Source organism: Phyllopteryx taeniolatus, chromosome 8, assembly GCF_024500385.1.
Source record: "Phyllopteryx taeniolatus isolate TA_2022b chromosome 8, UOR_Ptae_1.2, whole genome shotgun sequence".
Taxonomy (NCBI): Eukaryota; Metazoa; Chordata; class Actinopteri; order Syngnathiformes; family Syngnathidae; genus Phyllopteryx; species Phyllopteryx taeniolatus.
The window spans coordinates 25,662,658-25,679,206 of record NC_084509.1 but is presented as its reverse complement, the minus strand read 5'-3'; the positions used below and the strand labels follow the sequence as shown (position 1 = coordinate 25,679,206).

The 16,549-nt window shown below is 43.9% G+C and overlaps 1 protein-coding gene across 2 annotated transcripts; it reads right to left on the bottom strand.

Annotated features, from left to right (window-relative positions):
- LOC133482467 (zinc finger and SCAN domain-containing protein 2-like) lies at nucleotides 1-14,316 on the bottom strand. Of its 2 annotated transcripts, XM_061782633.1 has the most exons (4): nucleotides 13,308-14,316; nucleotides 6,601-6,992; nucleotides 5,958-6,033; nucleotides 1-1,817 (listed from the first exon to the last, which is right to left on the bottom strand). In XM_061782633.1, the coding sequence occupies exons 1-4, from the start codon at nucleotides 13,372-13,374 to the stop codon at nucleotides 1,570-1,572; spliced, it is 783 nt and encodes a 260-aa protein (XP_061638617.1). In that variant the 5' UTR covers nucleotides 13,375-14,316; the 3' UTR covers nucleotides 1-1,569. The 2 variants fall into 2 exon arrangements, with proteins under 2 accessions (XP_061638617.1, XP_061638616.1); XM_061782632.1 differs by having other exon boundaries at nucleotides 5,958-6,992.
- Between the last annotated feature and the right edge of the window lie 2,233 nt (nucleotides 14,317-16,549).

Below are 16,549 nucleotides of genomic sequence, written 5' to 3'. Positions count from 1 at the left end.
GGGGTGGTGGGGGGTGGGGGGGAGAGTGCGGCTACAGGGAGAAGAGATGGCAAGGGTGGAGGACTTGAAATACTTGGGGTCAACCGTCCAGAGCAATGGTGAGTGTGGTCAGGAAGTGAAGAAACGGGTCCAAGCAGGTTGGAACGGGTGGAAGAAGGTGTCAGGTGTGTTATGTGACAGAAGAGTCTCTGCTAGGATGAAGGGCAAAGTTTATAAAACAGTGGTGAGGCCAGCCATGATGTACGCATTAGAGACAGTGGCACTGAAGAAACAACAGGAAGCAGAGTTGGAGGTGGCGGAAATGAAGATGTTGAGGTTCGCTCTCGGAGTGACCAGGTTGGATAAAATTAGAAATGAGCTCATCAGAGGGACAGCCAAGGTTCGATGTTTTGGAGACAAAGTTAGAGAGAGCAGACTCCAATGGTTTGGACACGTCCAGAGGAGAAATAGTGAGTATATTGGTAGAAGGATGATGAGGATGGAGCTGCCAGGCAAGAGAGCGAGAGGAAGACCAAAGAGAAGGTTGATGGATGTCGTGAGGGAAGACATGCTGGCAGTTGGTGTCCGAGAGGAGGATGCAGGAGATAGGCTTACATGGAAAAGGATGAGGCGCTGTGGCGACCCCTAAAGGGACAAGCCCAAAGGAAAAGAAGATTCAGTATTATACAGTATATGTAGTTTTCCATCTCACCAAAGAGTCAAAGTTTCCTCACAGTCTATTTCTATCAATCGTTTCCTTAGTTGGTATTCACATCAGAAAAACATTGGGCAAAGCAGATGTGTACTACTAGTGTTTTAGCTCGAGCGCTAATTCGCAACAATTGTTCACATCAGGCCTTCAAAAAAACAAACACAGAACACAATCATCCTTGGTGCATGAATTGATGAAGCCTGCTTGTATGAGAGGCGAAACCTTCATTGATCACTGCTACTCTCACCCTATCCTACTGAGAGAAACTTTGGCCACAGACTGAGCAGGTAAATGGTTTCTCTCTAATGTGGATTCTTCTGTGACTGATGTGTCCCTTCCGAGAGAATCTTGGCCAGGCAAAAGGTTTCTCACTAGTGTGTATTCTAGTGTCTTTTGAAGCTTCCTTTATCAGAGAATCTTTGAGCTCAAACTGAGCAGACAAACGGTTTCTAAATTTCCCTTCTGAGAGAATCTTTTACCACAATCTGAGCAGGAAAAAGGTTTCTCACCAGTGTTTGTTCTTGAGTGTTAAGGAATGTTTGGCTAAGCAGGTTAATTGTTTCTCTGTAGTGTGTTTTCTCATGTGTCACATGTGTCAAATTAGACTTATAAGAAAAGGTTTTCCCCATACTGAGACCGTTCCCAGCGTTTCTTGGCAGTGTGACCTGTCTTGTGATCTTCAGACTCTTCATCATCATCAGTGTGAGGAGAGTGTGATGTTGCGTCGTCACTATCTGATGCTGGGGCTAAGATGCCGTCAGCTTGGCATCCTCCACACTGGTCTCCATCACATTCTGTTGTGATGTGTTGACTTGAACTGCCGCGCCTCTGCTTTTCTCACTTTGACATTCATCTTCACTCTTCAAAGGGAGACCGGTCTATGGCAACATGGTGATGTCTTCCTCCCCCTCTTCCTCTTTGATATATGGTGGCACATCCTCCTCCTCTTTGATATAAGAATTCTCAACTTTAATCTGAGGGAGTTCTTCATCCTCCTCTTGCTCTTTGATATATGGTGGCACCACCTCCTCAATTTTAATCTGAGGGAGTTCTTTGTCCTCCTCTTGCTCTTCAATGGGTTGGGACTCTGGCTCCTGTTGCTCGAGACGAAGATCGTCACTGACGTCTTCAAGACAAGAAGACAAACACACATGGTTTGGTAAAGTCAATTCTCACTTCACAATTGTGACTTCAGTGTTGTATATTATTGTCTAAATTTATACATAAAGGGCCTATTTAAACAGTGCCCCTTATTCCATAGTTCTGGATTTACAAAATGATGTGTGCAGAAAATAAATCTCCCCAAAATAGACTTATGAAGTAATTTTATGCACGTTTTCTGATGAACTATTTGATTTTAAACCAAATTTTGTCCCGCCCCTATTTTGGACACATCAGTCTGTAACAGCCTGACATATAACGAGAAGGAGCTGATGATATTTCCACACTGAACTTATTTGTATTCTGTGGGGTAATTTTTGCCTATATTGAAATTCTGGATACTTTTTTTTCAGACAATAATGAGTAAAAATAGTGATAGTGAAACATGTTGGAAGGTTTGTTGTTTAAAAAAGAAACAGACCATTGAAATACCTCCTTGAAGAAAAAACCGCCACGTCATCGCACGTGGTAATTCATTTCCGCATATGTCAGCGCAATTTTGTATTGATTGCACCACAAATGTCTTAAGATGTTTGAAAAGAGTTCCTATGGGTTACAAAGGCGTTTCTGTAGGGTGCATAATGGCATTGTGTGACAGACCCGTCCTTTGAACGGCACCGCTGGCTGTCATAACGGTCTCCCGGTCAAAAGCGTTATGTGGCTTAATGTCCGAAAACTGTGACCGATCATCACCTCATCATCTTCCCTATATGTCAGCAACTGACCGGTTGGGCACGTTGCCTTTTGAGGGCGTGTACTGGCTTTGTCGACACAGTGTCAACACTAGACTCGTTCCCGATTGGTCAGGTCGGTGTGCCCCTTTCATACATTATATCTACCACATCTCGTTCCCATCGTCGCAGACAAGCCCAATTTAAGGAACACGTTCCAGTTTGGGGCACAGATGTCCCCATCGATCACAAGGTTTGGAGTACAGGTACCAAAGTATTATACTCACGATTTCCTCAAATTGGGGTGGGCAAATTGATGTTACGATATGAAACTCTACGTTATCATTTTTCTAGTTTTATTAATGCTACCCGGACCATTCTAGAGGCGTCACGTGTGGAAATTAATGCAATTCGTGAAGTAGCCCTCCAAAACCGCATGACACTTCATCTACCACTGGCTTCTCAAGGCAGTGTTTATACTCTCTTGAACCAAACCTGTTGCACATACATTCCTGACAATGCTGGCGATACAGGCATCCTAGCCAGTGGCATTAAAAACCTCACTACACTTTGCGATGTCATTGCCCGTGAGGAGGTGCTCGATTCGAATTGGTTCATTGGACTTGGATGGCAAGCTTGGCTGTATCGCTTTGCCTTATGGTTTTTATCGCTTTGCTTGTTCTAGTTTTCATGTCCTGTTGTTTGGTCCCTTTGATAAAATCTCTAGTCTCTCGCATGATTGACAGTGTTTGTTTACAATACACAATTTCACTATTCAGTCTCTGGCGAACATTTTCCTGACCTCTTCCCTCAATCCGACTGCTTGGATGACATTGGCAACTCAAATGATGACCATGATTCATATTCCTCAGTCTAACTTTGTTGCATGACTGACTTACAACCCGCTTATGAAGGATTTTCCGCACACCTGTTTGCTCGCTAGGCAAACTGCAGGGGGTCAAGCAGGGGACCTGTGACGCTCTTGAGGTGGTCCAGCACGAGGCGTTCAAAGGACTTCATGACCACAGATGTCAGGGCGACAGCCCTGTAGTCATTCAGACCCGAGATTGCAGTTGTCTTAGGGACTGGGATGATGGTGGAGCGTTTGAAACAGGATGGTACCTCGCACAGTTCCAGAGATCTACTGAAGATCTGTGTGAAGACTGGAGCGAGCTGGTCCGCGCAGACTTTGAGGCAGCATGGGGACATAAGGTCTAGGCCTGCCGCTTTGTTGATCTTTTGTTGTTTGAAGATGCGTCTCCCCTTCTGTTCGTGGATGATCAACGAAGTAGGGGGAGTCAGAGGTGCGATGGTGGTCGGTGGTGCGGCTGGGTGGGTGTGAAAGTGTCCTTTTCAAATCTGCAGTAGAAGGTGTTCAAGTCGTCGGCTAGTCTTTTATTGTTCTCAGCTTGGGGGGTTGGTCGCTTGTAATTGGTTAGCTATTGTAATGCATGCTAGACTGATTTAGAGTCGTTAGCGGTAAACTATTTAACTTTACTACATAGTTTCTCTTTCCAATGTTAATTTCTTTAGTCAGCTGGTTTCTCGCGCGATTATGCAAGGCCCTAACCCCACTTCGATATGCGTCCTCTTTAGCCTGACAAAGTTGCTTAAGTTTGGAAGTGAACCACGGCTTGTTGTTATTGAATGTGCAAAATGACTTTGTTGGTACACACAACTCTTCACAGAAACGTATAGGATGTGACAGTGTCCGTATATTCATACAGGCTGCCAGCTGCTTTTTCACTGTTTTCACCGTAGGCTTCGCACATTTAAGTTCTTGTTGGTATTAAGTCAATTAAGCAGTGATCAGACGAGCCCAGAGCTGCACGAGGTATGGCACGGTATGCGTTATTTAGCGTAGTATAGCAGTGGTCTAAAATGTTGTTTTCCCTGGTAGGACAGTCGATGTGCTGCCTGTATTTAGGGAGTTCGTGGTTGAGTTTAGCTTTGTTAAAGTCCCCAAGAATAATGAGGGGTGAGTCTGGGTGGGGTTTTTTTTCAATTTCGTTTACTTGTTCAGCGAGCGTTAGCAGTGCGGCATTAGCTTGAGGAGGAATGTAAACAGCGGTGAGAATGAAAGATGCGAACTCACGCGGCGAGTAGAATGGCTTACAGTCAAAAAAGAGCGACTCCAAATCCGGGCTGCAGTGTGTGCTGAGCTCCGTGACGTCGGTACACCATTTTTCGTTGATATAGAAGCATATCCCGCCGCCTTTTTTTTTTCTCCGATAACTCCATGACGCGGTCTGCCCGGTGTAGTTGGAAGCCCTGAAGCATTACGGCGCCATCGGGATGCGTTCACAAAGCCATGTCTCCGTAAAGCACAGGGCGGTGGAACGTCCGAAGTCTTTACTGGTCTTTGTCAGAAGATGAAGCTCGTCCATTTTGTTGGGTGGGAGCGTAGATTCGTGAGGTTGGTGAAAGAAAGTTTGGTGTAGACTCCCTAATGTTTAGCAAGTCTTCCCATGTGTAAATGAGTCACGTAATGTCTCCAATGACGAACAAAAAACACAAAAACATAGACGACACGAGAGAGCCGACCACACGGGTAGGCGCCATCTTGTATGTATGTATGTATGGCAGCCATGATGGCAGGAGTTCTACGGTCGCACAGAGCTCTGTGCAGAGAGAGCGCATATGGCAACGGTGTTTAGGAGGCATTCGACACATAAGTCTCTGGAGTTAGGAACATTCTATTTTGACAGTACAGTGGAGTAGGTTTTTTTGTCAAGCTGTTCTCTTTTGCAGCGGATTTGGAAATAGGAAACATACTAATTCCTCACGGCTCACGGAAGCCGATGAGACTACGACAACAACGTCACCATCAAGCATACCAGCGTGGTAAGTTTGGATAAAATTGCAAACATTTTCAAGCTGTTTTACTTTTTACTTCTTCACTGTATTTACAATAACTTTGTACTGTACTGTACAAGGCCACAAACAAGTATGAAACTATATTTTTTTTACTGTACAGTAATACGGGTGCATATGGTCACAAAAAAAAAAAAAAGTGCTTCAAAATAATCTCTACATTCACAAAAGGTATTGTAACACCGTATGGTTAGAAAACGTATATATGTACTCTGGATATTAAACTCCTGTCAGTTTCCTTCCATCCGTTTAATTTACCCCGTGGGTTTCAACAGCTGTTTCAGACGGTGTATATTCACCCGCCACGGGGTGGGGAGGTGGGGCCACAGGCAAAGACTACATCATATCGAAGCAACGGCTCTGTTGTTGAAATGCAGAATTTCAGCATAGGGGGCGATAGAAGTCCCTCATACTAGCTTTAACGTGGAACGCATTGATAAATGTACCACATATAATTATGGGCAGGATAAGGGTTTTTCTCCATTGTGTGTTCTTGTGTGACTTTTCTTAAGCAATCCCTATCTTTGACCACAAAGTGAGCAGACAGAATGTTTCCTCACCTCTTTCACCACAAACTGAGCAGGAATAGGGTTTCTCTCCAGTGTGGGTTCTTGTGTGACTTCTTAATTGTCCCTTCTGAGAGAATTTTTGGTCACAAACTGAGCAGGAAAAAGGTTTCTCACCAGTGTGAGTTCTTGTGTGTTTTGTCAAGGTTCCCTTGTCAGAGAATCTTTGGCCACAAACTGAGCAGGAGAAAGGTTTCTCTCCAGTGTGTGTTCTTGTGTGTATTGTCAGGCTTTTCTTGTGAGAGAATCTTTGACCACATATTGGGCAGGCAAAAGGTTTCTCTCCAGTGTGGGTTCTTGAGTGACTTGTTAAGATTCCCTTTCGAGAGAAACTTTGACCACATACCGAGCAGGAAAAAGGTTTCTCTCCAGTGTGGGTTCTTGAGTGACTTCTTAAGATTCCCTTTCGAGAGAATCTTTGACCACAAACTAAGCAGGAAAAAGGTTTCTCACCAGTGTGGGTTCTTGTGTGTGTTGTCAAGTTTCCCTTCTCACAGAATCTTTGGCCGCAAACTGAGCAGGCAAAAGGTTTCTCTCCGCTGTGGCTCATCAGGTGCCTTTTCAAGAGAGATTTGTAGCCAAAGATTTTCCCACACTGAGAACATTTCCAGCGTTGGTTGTCAGTGTGACATCTCACCTGATCTTCAGACTGATCATCATCATCATCCTCATCGTTGTGAGGAGAATGTGACGCTGTGTCGTCACTACCTGATGGTGGAGCTAAGAGGACATCTACTTGTGATCCTCCACAGTGGTCTACATCACTGTCTGCTGTCATGTGTTGACTTGAGCTGATGTTGCTTAGAGGCTCCGCCCCTCTGTTCTCCTCACTTTGACCTTCATCTTCACTCTTCTGAGGGACACCGGTCGATGGCAACTTGGTGATGTCCTGCTCCTCCTCTTCCTCTTTGATGTGGGGGACCTCTTTATCCACCTCTTTTTTAATATAAGGGGACTGTGGCTCCTCTTCCTCTTTAATGGTAGGGGACTCTGGCTCTTGTTGCGCTGGACAAAGATCTTCACTGAGGTCTGCAAGACACAAGAAGACAAATCACACAAGATTTGGTAAAGTCAGTTTTCAAGGTGTGACGTTTGTGTATTATTGTCAAGATCCCCCTGGTTAGCGAGACTTCCTCACTCCCAGGTGTCAAATTGTAAAAATAAAGAACCCCACTTTAAAGGGTGACCCTCTTAAAAGGTTTAAGTGGATTCCACTTCAATAACCAGAAGTTGTTTGTTTTTTGTTCTTTTTATTGACAAGTGGTCGAAGTTGCATTTAGCTGAAAGCCTTCAAACAGAAAATACAAACATGGATTTAAATACCCATGCAAAAAGTGAAAAAAACAAAACATTTATCATTGCTTTTAACCAGTACATTTTTGTAAAAGCAAAGCAACATTTTAAAGCTAGATATTTAAGTTTTATATACTATTTAAGCTGTGTTTTTAATAGTGGTGTTACTTTAACACTTTACTCGTGACTAATTACAAATTCATTAGTTTAAAAAGAATTACACACTTTAATTGCACTTTGTGTTCCAAACAACGCAGAACCTTTGTCAGTGCACGATTTCCTGGTACACTCAATTACACTGACACACACGTCTGAGCTCGGCTACCAAATGAAACAGCTGATGGGAGGAACATTTTATTAAAATAACAAAACTGGCCGATGGACGCCTTGGTAAGTATGGTTTTGTGCAAATTCTGCAAAAAGGAGTTTTCATACCACCGAAACACTTCAACCCTCACGCGTGATCCAACCTTTCAACAGCCACACAGAAACCATTCAAAGGCAATGCTGTTATTTAAAAAAACATGGCACTAACCTTAACTTTGGGTCAGAGTTAAAAATATTCCCGTCTGTGTCAAAATATTTGAGTCAGTCATCCACTAAAATCCATTTTAATTAAACCATGTGACATTGGTGTTCCTGAGCCTACGTGGTGATATCGATGTCGTGATGTTTTTGATGCAGTGCCGCCTGAGGGATCGAAGGTCACGGGCATTCAATGTTGGTTTTCGGCCTTGCCGCTTACATGCAGTGATTTCTCCAGATTCTCTGAACCTTTTGATAATATTATGGACCGTAGATGATGAAATCCCTAAATTCCTTGCAATTGTACATTGAGGAACATTGTCCTTAAACTGTTCGACTATTTTCTCACACACTTGTTCACAAAGAGGTGAACCTCGCCCCATCTTTGCTTGCGAATGACTGAGCACTTCAGGGAAGCTCCTTTTCTGTTTAATAAATTAAGGGTGTCTGAATGCTTTCCGTACCCACTGTATCTGCAATTTACTGCACCGTGTTTTCTAAAGGTATAAGTGAGCTGAAATATCAACATTTGGGCAGACAGTGCCAGACAAATACATGAAAGCTGTTCTTTTTGTTTGTCGAAATGTAAACAAGAGTAGCGCGCCGTTGCCTTCTTGGTAACGACGACCTTCCCAAAAGGGTGGCCACTCACCAGGGAGGCTGAGTAGTGTGATCCCCCTGTAGTTGAAACACCCTCTTTGGTCCCCCTTCTTAAAAAGGGGGACTACCACCCCAGTCTGCCAATCCAATGGCACTGTCCCCGATCTCCACGCGATGTTGTAGAGGCGTGTCAACCAGGACAGCCCCCAACATCCAGAGCCTTTAGGAACTTCAGGTGAGTCTCATCCACCCCCGGGGCCTTGCCACCAAGGAGCTTTTTAACCACCTCGGTGACCTGAACCCAGGAGAGCCCGCCTCAGAGATCCCAGAGTCTGCTTCCTCATGGGAAGGCGTGTCGGTGGAATTGAGTAGGTCTTCGAAGTATTCTCCCCACCGACTCAAAACGTCCCGAGTCGAAGTCAGCAGCGCCTCAACCCCACTGTACACAGTGTTGATGGTGCACTGCTTCCCCCTCTTGAGATGCCGGATGGGAGAACAGAATTTCCTCAAAGCCGCCCGGAAGTCTATGTCCATGGCCTCACCAAACTCCTCCCACGCCCGAGTTTTTGCCTCAGCGACCACCAAAGCTGCATTCGGCTTGGCCAGCCGGTACACATCAGCCGGCTCAGGAGTCCCACGAGCCAAAAAGGCCAGATAGGACTCCTTCTTCAGCTTGACGGCATCTCTCACCATTGGTGTCCACCAATGGGTTCAGGGGTTGCCGCCACGACAGGCAACACCAGCTTACGGCCACAGCTCCGGTCGGCCGCCTCAACAATGGAGGTTCAGAACATGATCCACACGGACTCAATGTCCCCCGCCTCCTCCGGGACGTGGGTGAACTTCTGGTGGAGGTGGGAGTTGAAACTCCTTCTGTCAGGGGATTCTGCCAGACGTTCCCAGCAGACCCTCAGACCTTCGAGCCCACCTTAAGGCCTGGCTCCAGAAGGCAGCCCCGGTGACCTGCGTCCGGGCAAGGAAAAACTTTTTTTTTTTTTTTTTTTTAATGCATCATAGGAGTCTTCTCAGGCGTGCTTTATCTGGTCCCTCATCTGGGACCTGTTTGCTATGGGTGACCCTGCCAAGGGCATGAAGACCCGGACAATTTAGCTCCGAGGATCATTGGGACACACCGACCGGCTCAAAGACTTCCTTGCAGCTCTAGGATGTTATTATGTTATGCATTAGCTGTATTTGTTTCCATTGAGTTGCAATTTGTGACTGCACTTTGTAATAGCATATTTATTCAGTTAGTCCAAGGTAAAGTAGAATGTTTGAGGGTACATTTATTTTTTATTATCAGACATTCAAACACCAAAGGTTTGAAAAGGATGACAAAAGAAATACAAATAAAATAAAAAACATTGTTGGGGGAGTCTGGAAGGATCCCCCGGGCCCCCGCGGAGAATTCTTTTAATTTTAACATAAATTCAGCAATTTAAGATTAAAATTTGAGCCAGGCCTCATCTCCACCTGCACCTGATGCCTGCGTCAATCTGTGCCACATGAATAGCATCCTCCACTTTAAGCACTCCCATTTTGGAAAAGAATTAACGAAAATCATTGTCTGATTCACTTCATTTTTCACTATTACCAACTTCAAAGGCTAATCCCAAACGCATCCTCCAAGAAAATATTAAGTACAATATGTTTCCATTTCTGAATTTGATTTTAGCTCATTCTGTGTTGTGACATAATCCCTAACATCGCTCTGGTGTTTAATACATTTAACATCCGTAAACTAATTAGATAATAGTAGGCGCGTTTAATAATTAATACAAGATGTACTTGCAGACCAGCTCTTGTTGCCGATGTTACGTGTGCTTTGCGGTTCCGCTGGGACCACAACCAGGGCCACGACCCGCAGCAGCTCAACGCGAAAATACAAAAAACCAGTGCAAAAAGTACGACACAGGCTGATCTGATGAGCAAAAATGTTGCTTAAATTTAAGAGTGGCAATAGAGGATGTCCGCTCCAGAGGTGGGCAGAGTAGCCAAATATTGTACTCAAGTAAGTCAAAGTCAAAGTCTCGCGCACGAAATAGTTGATAAATAATCAATAATTGATAGACAAAAGTTGCGAGCGACATTTAGATCATTGTAACGGAGTAAAAGTACCGGTACTTCTTAACAGCAGAAGCGGCGGAAGTGTTTTTTCTGGTCTCGTCAACTCCTGTGACTTATCCAAAGCAGGTCTCGAGCGCACAGGCGGAACCTCAGGCCGATGCACTAGCATATTAGTCCGCCGCGGAGTAATATTCACAATTAGATCTGTGTGTGGATGGTTGATATTGATATGTGGAATGGATCTCGCTGCCAGTGTTCAAGGAGTACGAAACAGCCTATGACGACAGCAACGGCAATGCCGACCCCCCCACCAGGAAAAACTCATATCTATACGTTTCACGTAAATGGCCTATTTTGAATTCAAAACCGCAAATTTTGTCAAAATGGGACTAATTTGTAAGTATGTATTATTCACTATCATGTCAAGATTCATTTTGCACCGAAAACTGTTACATATTGTTAATTTAAAAATAGTGCAATAAAAATGAAGATGTTTCCCTAACGAAGAATAATCGTGACCAATAATCGGGATTACAATATTGATCAAAATAATCGCTAGGGTAGGGCATCGTTTGAATTTGAGCGATTCCGGTTCCGATTCCAGTTCCTTATTTCGCTTCGAAACGATTCTCGATTCCGATTCTTTTCGGGGGTTAGGGTTAAAAAAAGTTTGCATGGTTTCAATAAAGGGTGTCCGAATTATGAACATCTATTTTCTTAGCAGCCCGCAGCATAGACTCGAATGTTCTTTATAACCAGTATCAATATCAAACCTATGAACTAAAAGGCAATGTGTGTGGAACTAACCCAATTGACTTAATATTCAATAATTAATGTTTCAGCTCAAAGTTAAATATAGCATTGTTAAAATAGTTATCTGGGACTGTTTCATCACGGGCGGCACGGTGGCCGACTGGTTAGAGCGTCAGCCTCACAGTTCTGAGGTGCGGGGTTCAATCCCCGTCCCCGCCTGTGTGGAGTTTGCATGTTCTTCCCGTGCCTGCGTGGGTTTTCTCCGGGCACTCCGGTTTCCTCCCACATCCCAAAAACATGCATTAATTGGAGACTCTAAATTGCCCGTAGGCATGACTGTGAGTGCGAATGGTTGTTTGTTTCTATGTGCCCTGCGATTGGCTGGCAACCAGTTCAGGGTGTACCCCGCCTCCTGCCCGATGACAGCTGGTATAGGCTCCAGCACGCCCGCGACCCTAGTGAGGAGAAGCGGCTCAGAAAATGGATGGATGGATGGATGTTTCATCACGTCAAATGGTTTGTGTGTGCAAGTTCTAACTGGACTTCCTGTTTTAAGCTTGTACCCTTTTATTTTGAAGGGTATGCAGCATTTTGGCTTGAAAAGTAACTTCAACCGGCAACTGGGATTTTTTTATTTGTGTAATGGATGGAACCAAATGCTATTAAACGCTGATTCCTTTCCCTACCCACCGATGAGGCACAAGGTTAGTGTTTGTAATTCTGTGAGACAACATTTATGTGAATGTTGTCAATTCTTTGGAACGTCAAGTTGCTACAGTGCGACAAGTTTGAACCTAATGTTAAAAACCATCAGTGCAAAAGTGCAAGCAACTGTTCACCTTGTTAGCTGTCTCAATGGTGGCATCGACATATTTAGTTTTTTTTTTTTTTCCACTCAGCCAGTTGACTTGAGAGTTGACTTCACTGAAGCTCCACGCGGTGTCGGCTGAGGCTCGGAGAACGCCAGACGCTACACGCCGTGAAAGCCTCCTTTGCACAATATAATCTTATTCCAAGTGTTGCACTGAAGCGACTGGTCATTCATTTTAACAAAGTTAAGACACACTTTTGTTCGCCGCCGCCGTTGGGCACGAGCACGTCTTTGTGTGTGTTCTTCTTTGTGGTTTTCGCCGCTTCTTTGTCGCGGTGGGCGGGCTGTAGGCATCGAAACTGGGAACCGAAATTTTTAAATGTGTACAGTTCTGGGAGAACCGGAACATTAGTCCCAGTTCCAAACGGTTCTCGATTCTCGATGCCCAACCCTAATAATCTCGATTATTATTTTGGCCAAAATCGTGCAACCCTAAGTATGCGCATTTATTGTACTGTTGTGTCTCTTAAATTAGCAACTAGGGTTGAGAAGGACAACTGGATACGACCGGATATCCATTCGTGAAGGTGAGACGTACGACAATATCGGCTGCAGACTCCTCAATCAATACAAAATCCGCCTGGATTCCTTCAATACATTGACAAGTTTCCGTTAAAAATATACACCGATGAGCTGGTACAGGCTGAAATACTGAGGGGTCCTCCAAATGTCAATTATTATTTTTTAATGCACGTTTTGAGTCCCAAATTAAACCACAACCCATCACCTGGCCGCCATCTGCAAAGTCTGTTTGGTTCTTGACAAGTATTTGGTAAGCCTGGACGCCTGGCTTTCTATAATAATTTTCAGTTTATCATTTTTATATGTTGTCTGTTTTCTGTGTTTATCAAGCCTTCCAGTGATACCAACCTTTTGAAAGTAGGATAAAGATTTGTTCGAAACTCGGATTAAACCAAAAAGATCACACTGTGACCTAAAATCTCGACCCCCTTTTGTCTTTGCATTAAAATGTTGGCCAGAGATTGGTGCGTTTTGACCAGTCATAACTTTATTAATACTTGTCAGAAGAAAACGAGACTTATTTCAATGTACTTGTATGAAAAGATCTGTCTGAACATGCTGGTTTCATGTAAATCAATTCCTCTTGACATATGACATACATGCGTACGTACAGTGCCCGGATGAGGATGCCATAATAAAAAAAATAAACAAAGGCATATTGTTTCAAAATGGAAAGCATTTCCTAAACAAGGGAGAGTATGAAGTGAACAAACCTGCTACGCGTTGTGGCGCTTTTGGTTCACAAAGTTCCTCGTCCTCTGCGGTCCTTCTTGCACACATTTTCCCACGATAAACACTCCACTTGACGCTCACACTTGCGTCGCTATGTTAGCAAGCTAAACTAAGTGAGGCTTGAGGGTCACCTGTAAAGTAGGGTTAGATGTATTGTTCATTGTGTACATGTTCATTGACGCGCGTGTGCTAGTTTTGGTATATTTCGAATGACCCGGAAGTGGACGTGCAAATGTACGGCGTTGCCGCTTGGACAAACTTCGTGTCACGAAGCTTTTGCAACATATCGGCGACAAGCGACGTTCCAATACTGGGAACGAAGAATAACATGACTGGAGTGTTTGGCGCAATCGGTCCATTTGATGACAGGCGCCTCCGATTGTATTAAAATTCAACCCAGCATTCATGACGCGCTTCACGTTTCCGACCTTTCTGCTGCTAAGAAAGAAGGTTAGAGACGCACAGAGATGTTGTGACTAGAAGTCGAACAGGAGAGTTGACGCCCAGAAGCTGCTGGACGAATACGACTATCAAGTGTAGCAATGTTCGAATTAAGACAGATGAAAAGCGTTACCATGGTTGAAAACAGAATTGGCAGAGGTGAATTAATCCATAGACACAGATTTATTTTTTCAAAGTCTCATCAACTGGCGTTTTTGAACTCCGATACACCACTTTGAGCCACATCCAGTTCATCCATCGAAAACATTTAGCCAGCTAACTGCGAGTGACGTCTCTCCGCGCACGCTCACGAAATCCCACACATACACAAGCTGCGATTCACTCGTAACACACTAAAATACACTCGTCCACTTATTATTTTCCACATCATGCTCATAACCTACACTCCATCGCTCATTCAGATAGCAACTTGCACACCATTGTGCAGCCCAGTGTGGACCGGAAACGCCCCGACCTACACCGGCCCTCTCCGACCGGGTTGTCAAGGCGCCGTACCACATCCGCGGCTCCACAAAAGAGTTAACAGCCTCCTTGATTCTCCGCTAACCCGGAAGTAGAAAGCCACGACGCAACTCTGGCGTGATCACATCCACCCGGCACACGCGTTAATTTATCCATCCATTTTCTGAGCCGCTTCTTCTCACTAGGGTCGCGGGCGTCCACCGTGCCGCCGCGTTAATTTATCTATTATTTAATTTATCTTTCAGTACATCGAGTGCATATGTATACACACAATACTTATACCTTATTTATTTATGTACAACCCCAATTCCAATGAAGATGGCACGTTGTGTTAAACATAAAAAAAACAGAATACAATGATTTGCAAATCATGTTCAACATATATTTCATTGAATACACTACAAAGACAAGATATTTAATGTTCAAACTGATAAACTTGATTGTTTTTAGCAAATCATCATTAACTTTTAATTTTATGGCTGCAACACGTTCCAAAAAAGCTGTAACAGGTGGCAAAAAAGACTGAGAAAGTTGAGGAATGCTCATCAAACACGTGTTTGGAACATCCCGCAGGTGAACAGGCTCATTGTGAACAGGTGGGTGCCATGATTGGGTAGAAAAGGAGCTGCCCTGAATTGCTCAGTCATTCACAGGCAAAGATGGGGCAGTTTAAGGACACTGTTCCTCAACGTACAGTTGCAAGGAATTGAGGGATTTCATCATCTACGGTCCATAATATCATCAAAAGGTTCAGAGAATCTAGAGAAATCACTGCATGTAAGCGGTAAGGCCATAAACCAACATTGAATGCCCGTGACCTTCGATCCCTCAGGCAGCACTGCAACAAATACCGACATCAATCTATAAAGGATATCACCACATGGGCTCAGGAACACTTCAGAAAACCAATGTCAGTAAATACAGCTCGGCGCTACATCCGTAAGTGCAACTTGAAACTCTACTATGCAAAGCAAAAGCCATTTATCAACAACACCCAGAAACGCCGGCGGCTTCTCTGGGCCCGAGCTCATCTACGATGGACTGATGCAAAGTGGAAAAGTGTTCCGTGGTCCGACAAGTCCACATTTCAAATAGTTTTTTGTAATTGTGGACGTTGTGTCCTCCGAGCCAAAGAGGAAAAGAACCATCCGGACTGTTATGGACACAAAGTTCAAAAGCCAGCATCTGTGATGGTTTGGGGCTGTATTAGTGCCAATGGCATGGGTAACTTACACATTTGTGAAGGCACCGTTAATGCTGAAAGGTACATACAGGTTTTGGAGAAACATATGCTGCCATCCAAGCAATGTCTTTTTCTTGAACATTCCTGCTTATTTCAGCAAGACAATGCCAAACCACATTCTGCACGTGTTACAACAGTGTGGCTTCGTCGTAAAAGAGTGCGGGTACTAGACTGGCCTGCCTGTAGTCCAGAGTCTGGGAGACTCCAGACATTATGAAGCGTAAAATACGACAACGGTGGACCTGGACTGTTGAACAGCTGAAGCTGTACATCAAGCAAGAATGGAAAAGAATTCCACCTACAAAGCTTCAACAATTAGTGTCCTCAGTTCCCAAACGTTTATTGAATCTTGTAAAAAGAAAAGGCGGATTTTCATTTCCAGAACCGCAATGTTCTGTAGCAGTTTGTGACAGTCTTCAGTGGAAAGGGGAGGCATCTTGTTGCTGGTCTTATTGCTAACAGCAGGTTTTTGCTAATTAGCAGCCCACGCTCATGTAATCGTAAGGGAGTATCAAAACAAATTGAAATATGGCAAAAACTGACTGTATCTACAAAAAAGGGACAGTCCCACAAGTGTAAAAATATGCAGGAGTTGCTTCTTCTAATTTATTTGAAAAACAAAAACAAGCTTATCAGCAAGAAAAATTTAAACAGAGGCAAAGTAAGCAGAGCAAGCAGAAAAGTGTCTGCACTGTACGAGAGCATCTACCGAGTAAAAAAAGCCCACGGAACCTTCAAGATTTGAAGACTGCTTGTGTGGAGGAATGGGCCAAAATCATACCAGAGCAATGCATGCGACTATTTTCTCCATACAGTATGCATCTTAAAGCTGTCATTGCAAACAAAGGCGTTTGTACAAAGTATTAAATAAATACCAGTTGGTGTGTTCAATACTTTTTCACTGTGTCATTTCACATTATTACACACAACTTAATTTCTGAGTTTATTAGTTCTACTTTCTTTGTATGTATGTATTACTTGGGTTGGTGACGTCTTCAATACTTATTTCAGCCGCTGTATTAATTATAAAAATATGTCTTTATTTATTCACACTAC